The following is a 13,356-nucleotide window of genomic DNA, read 5'->3' on the forward strand; positions in this document are numbered from 1 at the left end:
TATGCACGCGCACACAGCTGACATGATTGTTCTATTTCAGCTAGGGTGACCACATAATGGTCTATATTCAAAATACACAAATGCGGGACAACGGAATGTTTTTGCCGGGGCAGTGCAGCCTACATTAATACATGTTTCTGGCAGACAGTTCGAAATGTCAATTATCATCAAATTAATAGGAAGTCTGACTGAAATACGCAACAAATCTAACTTTGTTGGTAAATGAGTGGTGTATTAATTTGTTGATAAAATACGGGACATCAGACAAACGGCCAACATTCTGGACTGCCCCGTATTCTGGGACATGTGGTCGTCCTAATTCCACCTGTCATTGGTTGGTCGCGCGCAGGGAGAAAGGAGGACAGACTTTTTTGCCTCAACAGCACTTTAAGGGTTTATTTTCTTTAAACGGGTTGCCTTAATTTCTCCGTGTTGTTACTGAAATAAGACAACTTTTTAAACTCAAGAGTAAAGCCATAGACGACGGGATATTTTACTGCCAGAGTTTGGATTTGAAAGTTTCAATAAAAGATGGATTTGAGGAGTTTAGTAGGCCTCCCTGCTGTTCTGCTACTCTTCGGTTTGGTCGCTGTGTTCGCGCAAACTGCCGCACCTAGCCTAGGTGAGTCAGTGACACTTCTTTTGTTGTTTTTCTTAACCATTGATTTATTGTCGCTTATAGATTATTTTGATCTATATGACATGATATTATAGTTCATTCTGTTGGCTCTAGTTAGTCTATGACGTTAATCACCGAAAAGTTATCAAACAAGAATTTCCCCGATATCACATTGTAGCATATTTCACAGTGACTTTGCCTTTAGGTAAAACACAAAATGACAATGCTTGTTTTCAGTTCCTTTATAACTATGTAATTTAGATTTTCATCAACCTTAACATGTACATTATTCTATTCAGATAATGGCTCTTTAATTTCAAGTGTCTTGGTACATTGGTAACATATTTGGCCTGTTCACTCTTAGGGAGTTGTCATATGGTTTCTGCTAAATGCTTGTGTAACTGAAACCTTTTAGCAGGAACGTTGGAGTGTTTTCAGTTCCTTCTCAGACACATTTCAGTAGCTCTAATCGTGACTGGCTGGCCCATTTAACTCTTTAAGTGTTTGGGTGAAACCAGTTAGTCCAAAGAGACACCTGTTCCCTGTCTTGGAAGAATCCTTCAGCCTTTTAGCCCCATAGAAATCAGACTACCAGGCTTCCCCTTCTTATCTGGAGCCATAGAACTAACAGAATGTACACAAAGAATTCTGTGGAATCATACAGTCAAACAACAAATGGAAATCTCTACTGGAGGCTAGGTCTTGCTGCAAGTGAGAAGGCTTTATTACAGTCTCTAACTGCAGCTGTATAGTATGTTATGAACTACGGATCTAATGTTTTCCCCCCCTAAATCAACCTGTTTTCTCTCCCTCGCTCAGTGTGTGAGACTAAGAATGGAACAAGCTGTGAGGATTGTCTAACGATTGTGGCGGTGAGTCTGGGATTAGTCTGGCATGCGAGTTTGGCACACTTTGGGTTTCCTGGTCCTGATTCCATCCCTATACCTCCTGCTCTTTGGTCTAACTGGTCCGGGTTACTTCGCTATACCTCTTGCTCATGGGAATAACAGGGTCACAAATGTTTTCTGTTGCACATGAATCAGCATATCAGCTCCACCCTCCACACCTGTCAGACAGGTTGGGGGACAAACTGAATACACACCTCTCTCTGCCCTCATTTCTCTCTCTGCATCCCACCATCCTTGGCATTGTGAACTCCATCCCTGCCAATCCTGAAACCCCTACCCATTCATAGTCCACATATATTTGTGTTATGTTGACCTGTGTGTGTGTGTGTTTGTGTCACAGTGCCTGTGGTGTCAGAAGACTAAGTTGTGTATCACGTACCCAGTCAACACCATCCTCCCCTCGCACGCCCTCTGCCCCCTCAACGATGCACGCTGGGGACGCTGCTGGGGTAAGAAACACACACACACACACACACACCTCTGCTGGAGTAGGAACTAATGTTAATTGTGTGTGTCAGTGAACTTCCAGTCATTGATCATCGCCATGGCGGTGGTGGGTGGAGTCATTATCATCGCCTTCCTGGTCTGCCTCTTCTGCTGCTGCAAGTGTGAACACATCGGGTATAGTGCTTATAACACACACACTCACACGTTGTTGATTTGTGTCATCTGTTTCCAAAACACATCTCGGTTTGGGATGATATTATTTTATTTTTATATTATCATTGACTGCTAGAGTGTATTTATATACAGTTTTGGCTAAATATACTGGCACCCGTGCTCTTTTCTTAAATAAGTTGCTATTTCTTATTTGTTTATTCAGATCCCCATTAGCTTTTGCCAAAGCAGAAGCGTTTCTTCCTGAGGTCCACAAAACATGACAAGTAACGAAACAGTGATAAACAAAACCAGTAACACAAATTTAAAATAGAAAGATATACAAACAATACAAAAACAAAATAATAAACAATACAACTAAAACATGATGTGTGTACATATACATGTGTGTGTGTCCCCTTCTAAAATAAGTAACAAATAAAAACATCTGGTCTTCACACCTTATTAGATTTTCAACATTGCAGAACCAATTGTATTTTTGTAAACTTAAGTTGACAATTTTAATTTAGAAAATAAAGACAAATGGCATGGACTCAATTATTGGCACTCCGGAGCTAATACTTGGTTGCACAGCCTTTGGCCAAGGTAACTGCAGACAAAGGTGTCTTGTAGCCATCAATGATGTAACCCACTTTTCAGCAGAAAACTGCTCTAAATCTTCTATGTTTGAGGGGTGCCCCCCTCAACTGATGTTTTCACATCTCTCTGTAGGTTTTGGATGTGATTCAAATCTGGACTCTTGTCTGGCCACTCCTGAACAGTCCAGCATCTCTTCTTGAACCATTCCTGGGTGTTTTTTCATCTTTGGGGTCGTTGTCCTGCTGGAAGATCCACAACATTCAGGGGAGACTCAGTTTTTGGACACTGGGTTGAACAAAACACCTGATAATCTGCTGATTTCATGATGCCTTGCACACGTTCAAGGCCCCCGAGACCAGAGGCAGCAGAGCAACCCCACAGCATTATCAAATCTCCCACATGTCAGACAAGAGTCCGGAACTGAATCACATCCAAAACCAATGGCGAGATCAGTAGTTGGAGGGAAGCCCTCAAACATTTAAGTATTGGAACAATTTGCTGCTGAAAAGTGGGCCAAATGCCAGTAGAAAGTTGCAGCAAGTTCATTGATGGCTTCAAGAAGCGTTTGTCTGCAGTTATCTTGGCCAAAGGCTGTCCAACCAAGTACTAGCTCTAAATTAGGAGCTGCCATTTGTCTTTATTTTCTTAATAAAAATTCTCAACTTAGGTTTGCAAAAATGTAATTGTCTCTGCAATGTCAAAAATCCAATAATGTTTTTTTCAATTTATTTTAAAAGAAATAGGGAATAATTTAGTGCAAGGGTGCCTATATATTTGGCCTCAACTGTGTAGTGTGTGTTTGCTTTGCCGTGGTCAACTAAAGTGTGTAATTCTTCACACACACACACACACACACTGACCTACCCCATGGACTGACCTCCAGGCACATGTATAAGTACTTATCTGCCCTAATGTGTGTGTGTCAGGTCTACGAGGTTCGATGCCAAGATGGAGAGACGGACCAATAAGATGAAGGGAAAACAGGAAGAGAGGTAAGACGTCATCATGGCACACGAACATCTGCATATTTGTCTATGTATGTGAAGAAATTTACAACTAAACAAAGTGTTTCGTTATTCTAAGAGTCAGTATTTACATGGCTGTGTGTGTGTTCAGCTGGCCTACAACAAATTCCATAGGGAGATATGGTAAACGTTACCCAGTCAAGCCCTGTGTGTGCTGTATTTGACCTTAGTTTGTCTCTGACAATGTGACTGTGATCAGAACAATGCCCCAAGTTTCTTTTGTTAGTTTCATATCAGTTACAGCCGGAGTGACACAAAAGCATGACTGGAACAAACCTTTACATACGTCACAGCCAAGCTAACCGCCCAAACCGGTTTGTGCTCTATTCATGACTTCTTACCTGCCTGGCTGGTCTGAAAGGTTGTGCAGTCCTCTTAAAATACGAAGTGTGCGTCTAACCAGCTGGTTGTCTTTGTGTTAATAGAAAGGCAGAGATGAAGATGAGGCATGACGAAATCAGAACGAAATATGGTACGACTTGAAATACACGCACACAAACGCCACTCCTGTCTGTGGAAAAACACCATCACTACTCTGATGGAATTTAATATGAAAGATGATCTCTAACTCCTTCTCTCCCTCTTTTCCTCCCTCTATCTCTGCCTCTCTCTCTCTCCTTCCAGGTCTCAGTGGGTCCAACCCGTACTCCAAATTCTCCTGAGCTGATATTTGGACACTACTATCAACTGCCTGCCTTCCTCTTCACTTCTGACCTTTCAACCAACCCAACCCCTCTCCCCTAAGGACGGTTAACCTTACTGACTGTTCTATGCTCAGCTTACCCTCCCCTAAACCATTCATCATAAAAGTCTTAGAGGCGTTTTAAAGGATTTGTATAATTTCAGACCGTAGTTTTGAATGTAGCGTGCTCACAAGCCAAAACGAGTCACCAAATATTATTATTATTATTTCGTATGATGATATGTTATGTCCTGCAAAAAATATATATATATTTCCTGCAATTCGTATGATGTAATGAATTCCAGTTCGTACAAAATCGTAACATATTGTAAGTGCTTAAGATCCCGTTCAATATCTTTAACCGTTTTGAGGAGAATACATGAAACTGGCCTTAGATCAAAGTTTTTGGACAACCTGTTATACAACATTATCTGCCCATGTAATACAGGTCATTAAACATTGTGTTGAATGTAATGAACAAAGTATTCTACGAATGCTTAGCTAGAACAAGTTCTACGCTGCTTGGTGAGTGGTGCAGTGCAGAACATGTCTTGCAGTGCAGACTGTGAGAGCAGTGGACAGGTGCAGTAGCCTTAGAAATGTACCTTATTTATACCTTATATATCTACCGCCTGTGACTACTACTGTATTACAAACTCATAATGATGATGGTACTTGAGGGTTACTACTTGGTTGTAGGAGATCTTACCTATGCTCTACTTGAATGAGAAGATGCACTCCAGAAAAGTTGACCTTATCTATGTTGACCTTTTTCCATGTATATTTATCTGATGGTGATCTATCAGAAATGTACTCCATCAAACAATAAACTTGTATAGATGTATTGTTTTTCTAATATAAACCAGAATTGTACTTAATGATGCTCTATGCAGAAATCCCTCCGCCATTTACTGCTTGCTAAAATATGAATAGTTCACCTTATTTCAGTTTGCGACAAAACAAGCAAGTATAGTTTAGAGAATCATTATACTCATCTAAACAGCTGTGAAATATATTTTACATACGGTAAGCATAGAAATAACACACATACCACAGAACTGCTGCTTCTTAAACTTGCTTTCAAAGAGTCACATAACTATAACTCACATTTCTATGTGAATTTGGTCAGGTTGCCCAAAAAGCTAAATATTGGAGCTTTAAATAGGAGGCTATTCAGAAGCGTTGAATGCTCAGAATTGCAGATAGAAATGTACACACCTTGTAAAATGAGACAAAGAATGTCAGATCTAAGTAATGTATTTCTACCTGTGATAGCTTTCTCATTACAGACACCAGCTACTTCAGTTAGAATCTTGTCTGGCCAAATGAATCAACTTTTTATTAATGTCTAGTTGTGTAATAAACGACCCTTTGTCTGTTGATTGAACAAATCTATTTTTACTAAAATAAAACTTTCCACTATGTAAGACTTGTCTCTCTTTGGATCTTATCAACTCCTATAACCTCTACCTCATAGTGAGAAACCTACAACAACCATATCAGACCAGTGATCGTAACATCAATAATAGTAGAGATGTGAATAAACAGGAATTCATGCAGTTCTGACTCAATCCTCAATTTTTAATCTCAATATACTATTTTTATCAAGGATACGTATACTCTTTAATCAAGCATTTTCTATGAGCAGAGCCACAGAGAGAATCACTGGAATGTAAACCCAGGCCCCGATCCCTACCCATTCCAATCCTTCCCTTTCTCCCTTAAGAGAGAAATTACATGCTGAGTTGGAGCGCCCCCGACTGGTCATCAAAAGCCATGCCCCCCCCCCCCCCCCCCCCCCCCCCCCCTCCCACTCTGTTTGCTTCTATTTGGTTCTGTAATGAATACACCCCATTTCTCTAACCATTATTTTGTATTTATTTTTTATTTCACCTTTATTTAACCAGGTAGGCTAGTTGAGAACAAGTTCTCATTTACAACTGCGACCTGGCCAAGATAAAGCATAGCAGTGTGAACAGACAACAACACAGAGTTACACATAGAGTAAACAATAAACAAGTCAATAACACAGTAGGAAAAAAAAAGTCTATATACATTGTGTGCAAAAGGCATGAGGAGGTAGGCAATAAATAGGCCATAGGAGCAAATAATTACAATTTAGCAGATTAACACTGGAGTGGTAAATCATCAGATGATCATCTGCAAGTAGAGATACTGGTGTGCAAAAGAGCAGAAAAGTAAATAAATAAAAACAGTATGGGGATGAGGTAGGTAGATTGGGTTGGCTATTTACAGATGGACTATGTACAGCTGCAGCGATCGGTTAGCTGCTCAGATAGCAGATGTTTAAAGTTGGTGAGGGAAATAAAAGTCTCCAACTTCAGCGATTTTTGCAATTCGTTCCAGTCACAGGCAGCAGAGAACTGGAAGGAAAGGCGGCCAAATGAGGTGTTGGCTTTGGGGATGATCAGTGAGATATACCTGCTGGAGCGCGTGCTACGGGTGGGTGTTTTTATTTATTTATTTATTTTGTCTCATCGCTACAACTCCCGTACGGGCTCGGGAGAGACGAAGGTCGAAAGCCATGCGTCCTCCGAAGCACAACCCAACCAGCCGTACTGCTTCTTAACACAGCGCGCCTCCAACCCGGAAGCCAGCCGCACCAATGTGTCGGAGGAAACACCGTGTACCTGGCCCCCTTGGCTGGCGCGCACTGCACCCGGCCCGCCACAGGAGTCGCTGGAGCGCGATGAGACAAGGATATCCCTACCGGCCAAACCCTCCCTACCCCGGACGACGCTATGCCAATTGTGCGTTGCCCCACGGACCTCCCGGTCGCGGCCGGCTGCGACAGAGCCTGGGCGCGAACCCAGAGACTCTGGTGGCGCAGTTAGCACTGCGATGCAGTGCCCTAGACCACTGCGCCACCCGGGAGGCCCCGGGTGGGTGTTGTTATCGTGACCAGTGAACTGAGATAAGGCGGAGCTTTACCTAGCATGGACTTATAGATGACCTGGAGCCAGTGGGTCTGGCGACGAATATGTAGCGAGGGCCAGCCGACTAGAGCATACAGGTCGCAGTGGTGGGTGGTATAAGGTGTTTTAGTAACAAAACGGATGGCACTATGATAAACTGCATCTAGTTTGCTGAGTAGAGTATTGGAAGTTATTTTGTAGATGACATCGCCGAAGTCAAGGATCGGTAGGATAGTCCGTTTTACGAGGGTAAGTTTGGCGGCGTGAGTGAAGGAGGCTTTGTTGCGAAATAGAAAGCCGATTCTAGATTTGATTTTGGATTGGAGATGTTTAATATGAGTCTGGAAGGAGAGTTTACAGTCTAGCCAGACACCTAGGTATTTATAGATGTCCACATATTCTAGGTCGGAACCTTCCAGGGTGGTGATGCTAGTCGGGTGGGTGCAGGCAGCGAACGGTTGAAAAGCATGGATTTGGTTTTACTAGCGTTTAAGAGCAGTTGGAGGCCACGGAAGGAGTGTTGTATGGCATTGAAGCTTGTTTGGAGGTTAGATAGCACAATGTCCAAGGAAGGGCCAGAAGTATACAGAATGGTGTCGTCTGCGTAGAGGTGGATCAGGGAATCGCCCGCAGCAAGAGCAACATCATTGATATATACAGAGAAAAGAGTCGGCCCGAGAATTGAACCCTGTGGTACCCCCATAGAGATTGCCAGAGGACCAGACAACATGCCCTCCGATTTGACACACTGAACTCTGTCTGAGAAGTAGTTGGTGAACCAGGCGAGGCAGTCATCAGAAAAACCGAGTCTATTGAGTCTGCTGATAAGAATATGGTGATTGACAGAGTTGAAAGCCTTGGCCAGGTCGATGATGATGAAGATGGAAGATTTGGCTTGATATCATTTGTATTTTACAACATTATTCTGGTACTCCCTGTACATAGCCCTGTTAAAAAATTGTCAGAGACTCCAGTCACCCAAGTCATAGACTATTTTCTCTGCTACCGCACCGCAAGCTGTGCCGGTACGCCAAGTCTAGGACCAAAAGGCTCCTTAACAGCTTCTACCCCCAAGCCATAAGACTGCTGAAAAATTTATCAAATGGCCACCGGACTATTTACATTGACACCCCCTCCATCCATTTGTTTTTACGCTGCTGCTACTCGCTGTTTATTATCTATGCATAGTCACTTCACCCCTACCTACTTGTACAAATTACCTCGACTAACCTGTACCCCCGCACGTTGACTCCGTAACCGCCCTGTATATAGCCCAGTTATTGTTCTTTTGTGTTCGTTCGTTTGTGTTACTTTTTATAATTTGTTTACTTTAGTTTATTTGGTAAATATTTTCTTAACTCTTCTTGAACTGCACTGTTGGTTAAGGGCTTGTAAGTACGCATTTCACCGTAATGTCTACACTTGTATTCGGCGCATGTGATAAAGTTAGATTTTTTATGTTTACTCATTATTGTTATTCGCCGTGTATTTATTCCTTGTGTCAATATTTAAATGTTGTATCTATAACTCTGCATTGTTGGAAAAGGACCCGTAAGTAATAATTTAATGGTAGTCTACACCTGTTGTTTACGAAGCATGTGACAAATACAATTTGATCTGAGTGTAATGTGTGTATTTATTTGAGATTAACCAAGTGCCACACTCAGCCCTGCCTTTGGCGGGTTCTTAATGTCGCGTGGCCGAGTATTTGGATGAATCGCGCGTCCCCGAGAGAATATGTCACGTGTTTCCACGAACGCCAATCAGTGTCTGCGGAACGAGAGACCAAAGCGCGTTCCCGTGTTTGCGGAGGAGAAGAGCATATAGCTTAAAGAGGTGCAAACGAAAACACAACCAAAATTGCATTTTAACCCGCAAATCCTTTAAAGAAAACCCATCAAAATGTCGGAGGAGAAACCAAAGGTAAGGCTAGCCGTCTATCAACATATGATGGGTATTTAAGGTGATTAAAACAGTCTAATGTCAAATAGCGCCTGAAATATGCAATAAAAAAATGGCCCGGTTTGCACGTTTGTCTGAATCGGCGCACTGTTTGTTTCGTAGTTAAATGAATGGAGTCCTGCCTCCGGATACAATATATCTAAGTTTATCAGATATAAAGGCTCTTAGAACTGTTATACGAAATATTGAGACCAGAAAATAGAATTGTTGTAACAACTACCACTTACATTTCGAAGTTGAATATACCGATAGCGTTTGCGGGCTTTTCTTTGTGGAAGCCATACCACGCTAGCCGCTAGCTAGCTAAACGCCGCAAGAAAAGCGGCACAAAATGTGACACCATTTGGAAGCCGTATTCCAGTGATTTAGATGCATTCGTCGGCAACCACTTATTGAAATGGGCAAATTAACATAATTAGTTACTGCACTGTTTATCTTTTAGGCCAGTAAACACGCATGGCGTTGGCCAGGCGCCGGTAAGACCAGGTATAGCTAGTTAGTTCATAAGTGGTCTGTACGAAATGGTTCCTAACCACTGATTGATACAGTATTTGGATATATAAAATTGAGGTACTAGGACAAGCTGAACGTGGATTTTGCTATGGATAACGCCTGGGTCTAGTAGTTGGCTGCCTGAGTCACAGCCTTGAGGTTCCGCGCATTCCCCAGACCCAGTGCCACCCACAAACAACCCTAATTCACAGGGCATGAACACTACCTACCCCATGTCCAGATCTTACCAGAGACGTATGAGGCCTAACAGTGGTTGTACAAGTCATCAATTGTTTGCCTCTCCAAGACAGAGAAGCATTGAAGACTGAATAACTACATTGTTAATCTTTTAATTGCTGTTTGGTTGTGTTTCAGGAGGGCGTGAAGACTGAGAACGACCACATTAACTTAAAGGTAGCCGGTCAGGACGGCTCTGTGGTTCAGTTCAAAATCAAGAGACACACTCCGCTCAGCAAACTGATGAAGGCCTACTGCGAACGTCAGGTCAGCACAGTCGCCAATCAGACACCTTGCCCTGCTGCCTCAATGGCGAAGACTGGAGCAGGGGCACACTGAACATTGCTCATAGAAATATTATCAATAGAGCTGACCTGATTCATAATACCAGAGGAATATCTGTTCCATGTATTTCTAATGTGTCCTCTCTCTCCTGCAGGGGCTCTCGATAAGGCAGATCAGGTTCAGGTTTGACGGACAGCCAATCAACGAGACAGACACACCTTCACAGGTACACTGCACAGACAATTGGCAGCTCTCTCTATTCTCTATAAACACCCTCTACTCACACTATTCTCTTATCTCGTTCTTAATCCCTCTAAAGCACAGCCTCTCTGAAGCCATTATCTTTCTCTCAACTAAAGCACATCTGCTCTCAATGAACTTGATTACTTTCTCACAGTACTTCCCACTACATCTCCCCCTCATGGAATCACTCTTTACTAGATCCCTCTCCTTCCATCTCACACATGTTAATTCTCTCTCTTTAGCTGGAGATGGAGGATGAAGACACCATAGATGTTTTCCAACAGCAGACAGGCGGCCTCTGCTAATCCCCCCCCCCCCTTACAGTGATTGACATACCCAAACCATGCCCACTGCTCCTCTCCAGTCACTCTTCAGCTTCTGTGTTCCGTTGTTGTTGTTTTTTTAAAATATGTCTGTCTTGGTTTTGTCCAGAGGGGTGGGAGTGGGATGAATTTGCCCCTTAGACACTGATTTATTAAGGTCAGTTATTAGTGTACCCCATATTGGATGAGGTTAAGTTTAGGAGATGACACGATCCTAGATCTGTGGTAAGGGGCAACTTCTACTTTGAGGCTTCCCCGTTGTCTGTGTTTCCTTGTTCTTATTTTAAAAGATGTCTGGTGCAGTTTTGGGGGGGCTCCCCTCAAATGTCTTTCTTGGTCAACATTGATCTCTTCAACTGTCTTGGACAGCTTCCGGGTCTTTCCAATGCTAAGAATCATGGGTTTTGATCTAGAAACAACCCCCTACACCTAAGCCACTTGTGTAGTGTTTTGTATTTATCCAACACCTCAAATCTACAAAGGGGTTAGGGGTGGCTTCTGGACCCTTCCAATGGTTTGACATGGGGGACGCCCTAGTTTTTTTCAAGGGTGATAACCAAGGGTGCATCAAGTCTTATGTTGCCTCCTTCATTTGGCACCGATCTGAACATTCAGGCTAAGGTGGATGCTGACCATGGAATAAGCTTTCACCTGTCCAGTTTAGTGTCAGTTTTACAAGAAAGGAGGGGAGACCCCTTGTCACAAGGAAGCTACTTGTATTGTTGAGATGCACCCCTAGTTTTTTAGAAGGCAGTCGAAGGGGAATATTCCCTGATTCCATATATGGGATAATTTATTTTTCTTTTTTTCAGTGGTCTGTTCTTACAGCAACCCTGTCAGTGAATCTGTTTTTGGGTGGGGGTTTAAGGTGGGAGGGAGAAGTCATCCTTAAACACTGATACCGGGTCATATAATTTGCATCCCCGTAATGATTAGTGTTTTTGGGTGGTTAAGGTTTTCTGATCCTAGATCTGTGTTTAGGGGCTACGTCTACTTGGAGCATAAGGGGAGGGGCAGTTATGTTCTTTATCCACAAGTTTTGTCATATGGTATAAGTTTGGTTTCTCTACTGATTTGTACATTGTTTGGCGTCTTTTACTACTGTAAACAATAAATATAGTTTGGTACTCAGGCTCCCTGTCCAGCTCCTCCTTTAAACGTGTGTGAGATAGAAACGGGCTCATTCAGTGGACTGTCGGTTACACATGCGAATCATGGATTGTATCTTCAATGTATTGTCTATAGTTGTGTATGTTCTACCTATTGTGTATATGTTAGACCCTATCCAGCAGTATTTCACAGTATGGTTACTGAAATGTTTTCACAGCTGCATAAAGAGACCAGCAGGGGGTGCTACTGTCTTGGTACACAGTTGTCTGTCTCCCCATCCCTGTCTTCCCTTTCTATCACCAGGTCCTAGTTCAGCAGAAGTAAAGTGGGGACTATATCCTGAGTGTCTGTATTTGTGTTCTTGCATGTTTCTGTTCAAGCGTTTAATCATGACAAGGGCCGCGGTGATTAGATTCTTATTTTGGCCAAAGCCCGTCCTCCGTGACCCGGAAACCAGCTGAGGACCGTGTCAGTTCGTTATTAGGTGAATGGAGGAGTCTGCCTCTGTCCTTGACGAAGTCCTCCCATGGGGGAAGCACAAGTACATTCTTGAAATCTCCTCTGTCGAAATCCACTACACTCCCTTGAATAAGCTGCTGTGTTCTCGGAGAACTAGATTCACACAATTAAAAACGATATACATTCAAATTCATTTTTACCACTTTGAACTTGTATTTTGGGATTCCTCTGTAAACGTCATCCTAAAGGAGGAGAATAATTTAATACAACTGCATTTGTTTCTTCTCGATAACCTTTGACCTTTTTCAAAAGGAGGAGAGGACCGAGGAGTTAACAAAAACCAATTGAAGACCTCCCTTTTTTTATTAGACCTGTGCTTGCGGTCAGCCATCTGTCAGGATGTTAGATCGCTCTGTGATTGGCTGATGCAGTCAGATTAAGCACAGTCGATTGATAGCCTGATGGGATAGAGATAGAAGAAGGGAGAAAGTTATGTCATGATCCTGTCAGATCCTGTAGTCTTCAATATAAATGGCTAGGAGAAACACACTAGACTAGTCTCTATAGGACACCTTCCTCCTGCCCAGTGATCCAACAAAGCACACAAACGTGCTCTTGAAAAGGAAAAATAGAGCAGTGAAAGGTGTATAACAGAGTGAACACCCCTCCTTTCTCTCCCTGATCTGTATCGGATTAGCTATTTGAAGCCTGGGCATGGCAGAAATACACACGTACACAGACACACATTGGTCCAACCTCCCGGGTCCGCACCTGAGAGTTGTACCTAAGTCCCCTCTACAATTTTTATTACATTTTCTCAGAATGTAATATGAGCAAATCTGTTATGAAAACATGTGTCTTATGTAAATTAACTCGCC

At 42.6% G+C, this 13,356-nt stretch overlaps 2 protein-coding genes across 2 annotated transcripts; both read left to right on the plus strand.

The window, feature by feature from the left end:
• Positions 1-43: 43 nt before the first annotated feature.
• On the plus strand, positions 44-5,858 carry LOC129840576 (pituitary tumor-transforming gene 1 protein-interacting protein-like). Its single transcript, XM_055908557.1, has 7 exons — positions 44-622; positions 1,439-1,491; positions 1,868-1,976; positions 2,046-2,148; positions 3,651-3,716; positions 4,175-4,221; positions 4,374-5,858. Exons 1-7 carry the CDS (start codon positions 532-534, stop codon positions 4,409-4,411), a joined length of 507 nt encoding a protein of 168 aa, XP_055764532.1. The 5' UTR covers positions 44-531; the 3' UTR covers positions 4,412-5,858.
• A 3,285-nt stretch (positions 5,859-9,143) lies between these two features.
• On the plus strand, positions 9,144-12,041 carry LOC129840577 (small ubiquitin-related modifier 3). The gene is made up of 4 exons (XM_055908558.1): positions 9,144-9,290; positions 10,197-10,325; positions 10,498-10,569; positions 10,829-12,041. The coding sequence occupies exons 1-4, from the start codon at positions 9,270-9,272 to the stop codon at positions 10,889-10,891; spliced, it is 285 nt and encodes a 94-aa protein (XP_055764533.1). The 5' UTR covers positions 9,144-9,269; the 3' UTR covers positions 10,892-12,041.
• Positions 12,042-13,356: the final 1,315 nt, after the last annotated feature.

The sequence above is a fragment of the Salvelinus fontinalis genome, chromosome 41 (genome assembly GCF_029448725.1).
Source record: "Salvelinus fontinalis isolate EN_2023a chromosome 41, ASM2944872v1, whole genome shotgun sequence".
Classification (NCBI taxonomy): Eukaryota; Metazoa; Chordata; class Actinopteri; order Salmoniformes; family Salmonidae; genus Salvelinus; species Salvelinus fontinalis.

What these genes read in the sequence shown, in the direction of transcription:
- LOC129840576 (XM_055908557.1), top strand. Translation starts at nt 532, where the DNA reads ATGGATTTGAGGAGTTTAGTAGGCCTCCCTGCTGTTCTGCTACTCTTC. An exon ending in ACGCTGGGGACGCTGCTGGG is followed by an intron (nt 1,977 to 2,045) that starts GTAAGAAACACA and finishes TGTGTGTGTCAG; the next exon opens with TGAACTTCCAGTCATTGATC. An exon ending in AAGGGAAAACAGGAAGAGAG is followed by an intron (nt 3,717 to 4,174) that starts GTAAGACGTCAT and finishes TTGTGTTAATAG; the next exon opens with AAAGGCAGAGATGAAGATGA.
- LOC129840577 (XM_055908558.1), top strand. Translation starts at nt 9,270, where the DNA reads ATGTCGGAGGAGAAACCAAAG. An exon ending in AGGCCTACTGCGAACGTCAG is followed by an intron (nt 10,326 to 10,497) that starts GTCAGCACAGTC and finishes TCTCTCCTGCAG; the next exon opens with GGGCTCTCGATAAGGCAGAT. An exon ending in AGACAGACACACCTTCACAG is followed by an intron (nt 10,570 to 10,828) that starts GTACACTGCACA and finishes CTCTCTCTTTAG; the next exon opens with CTGGAGATGGAGGATGAAGA.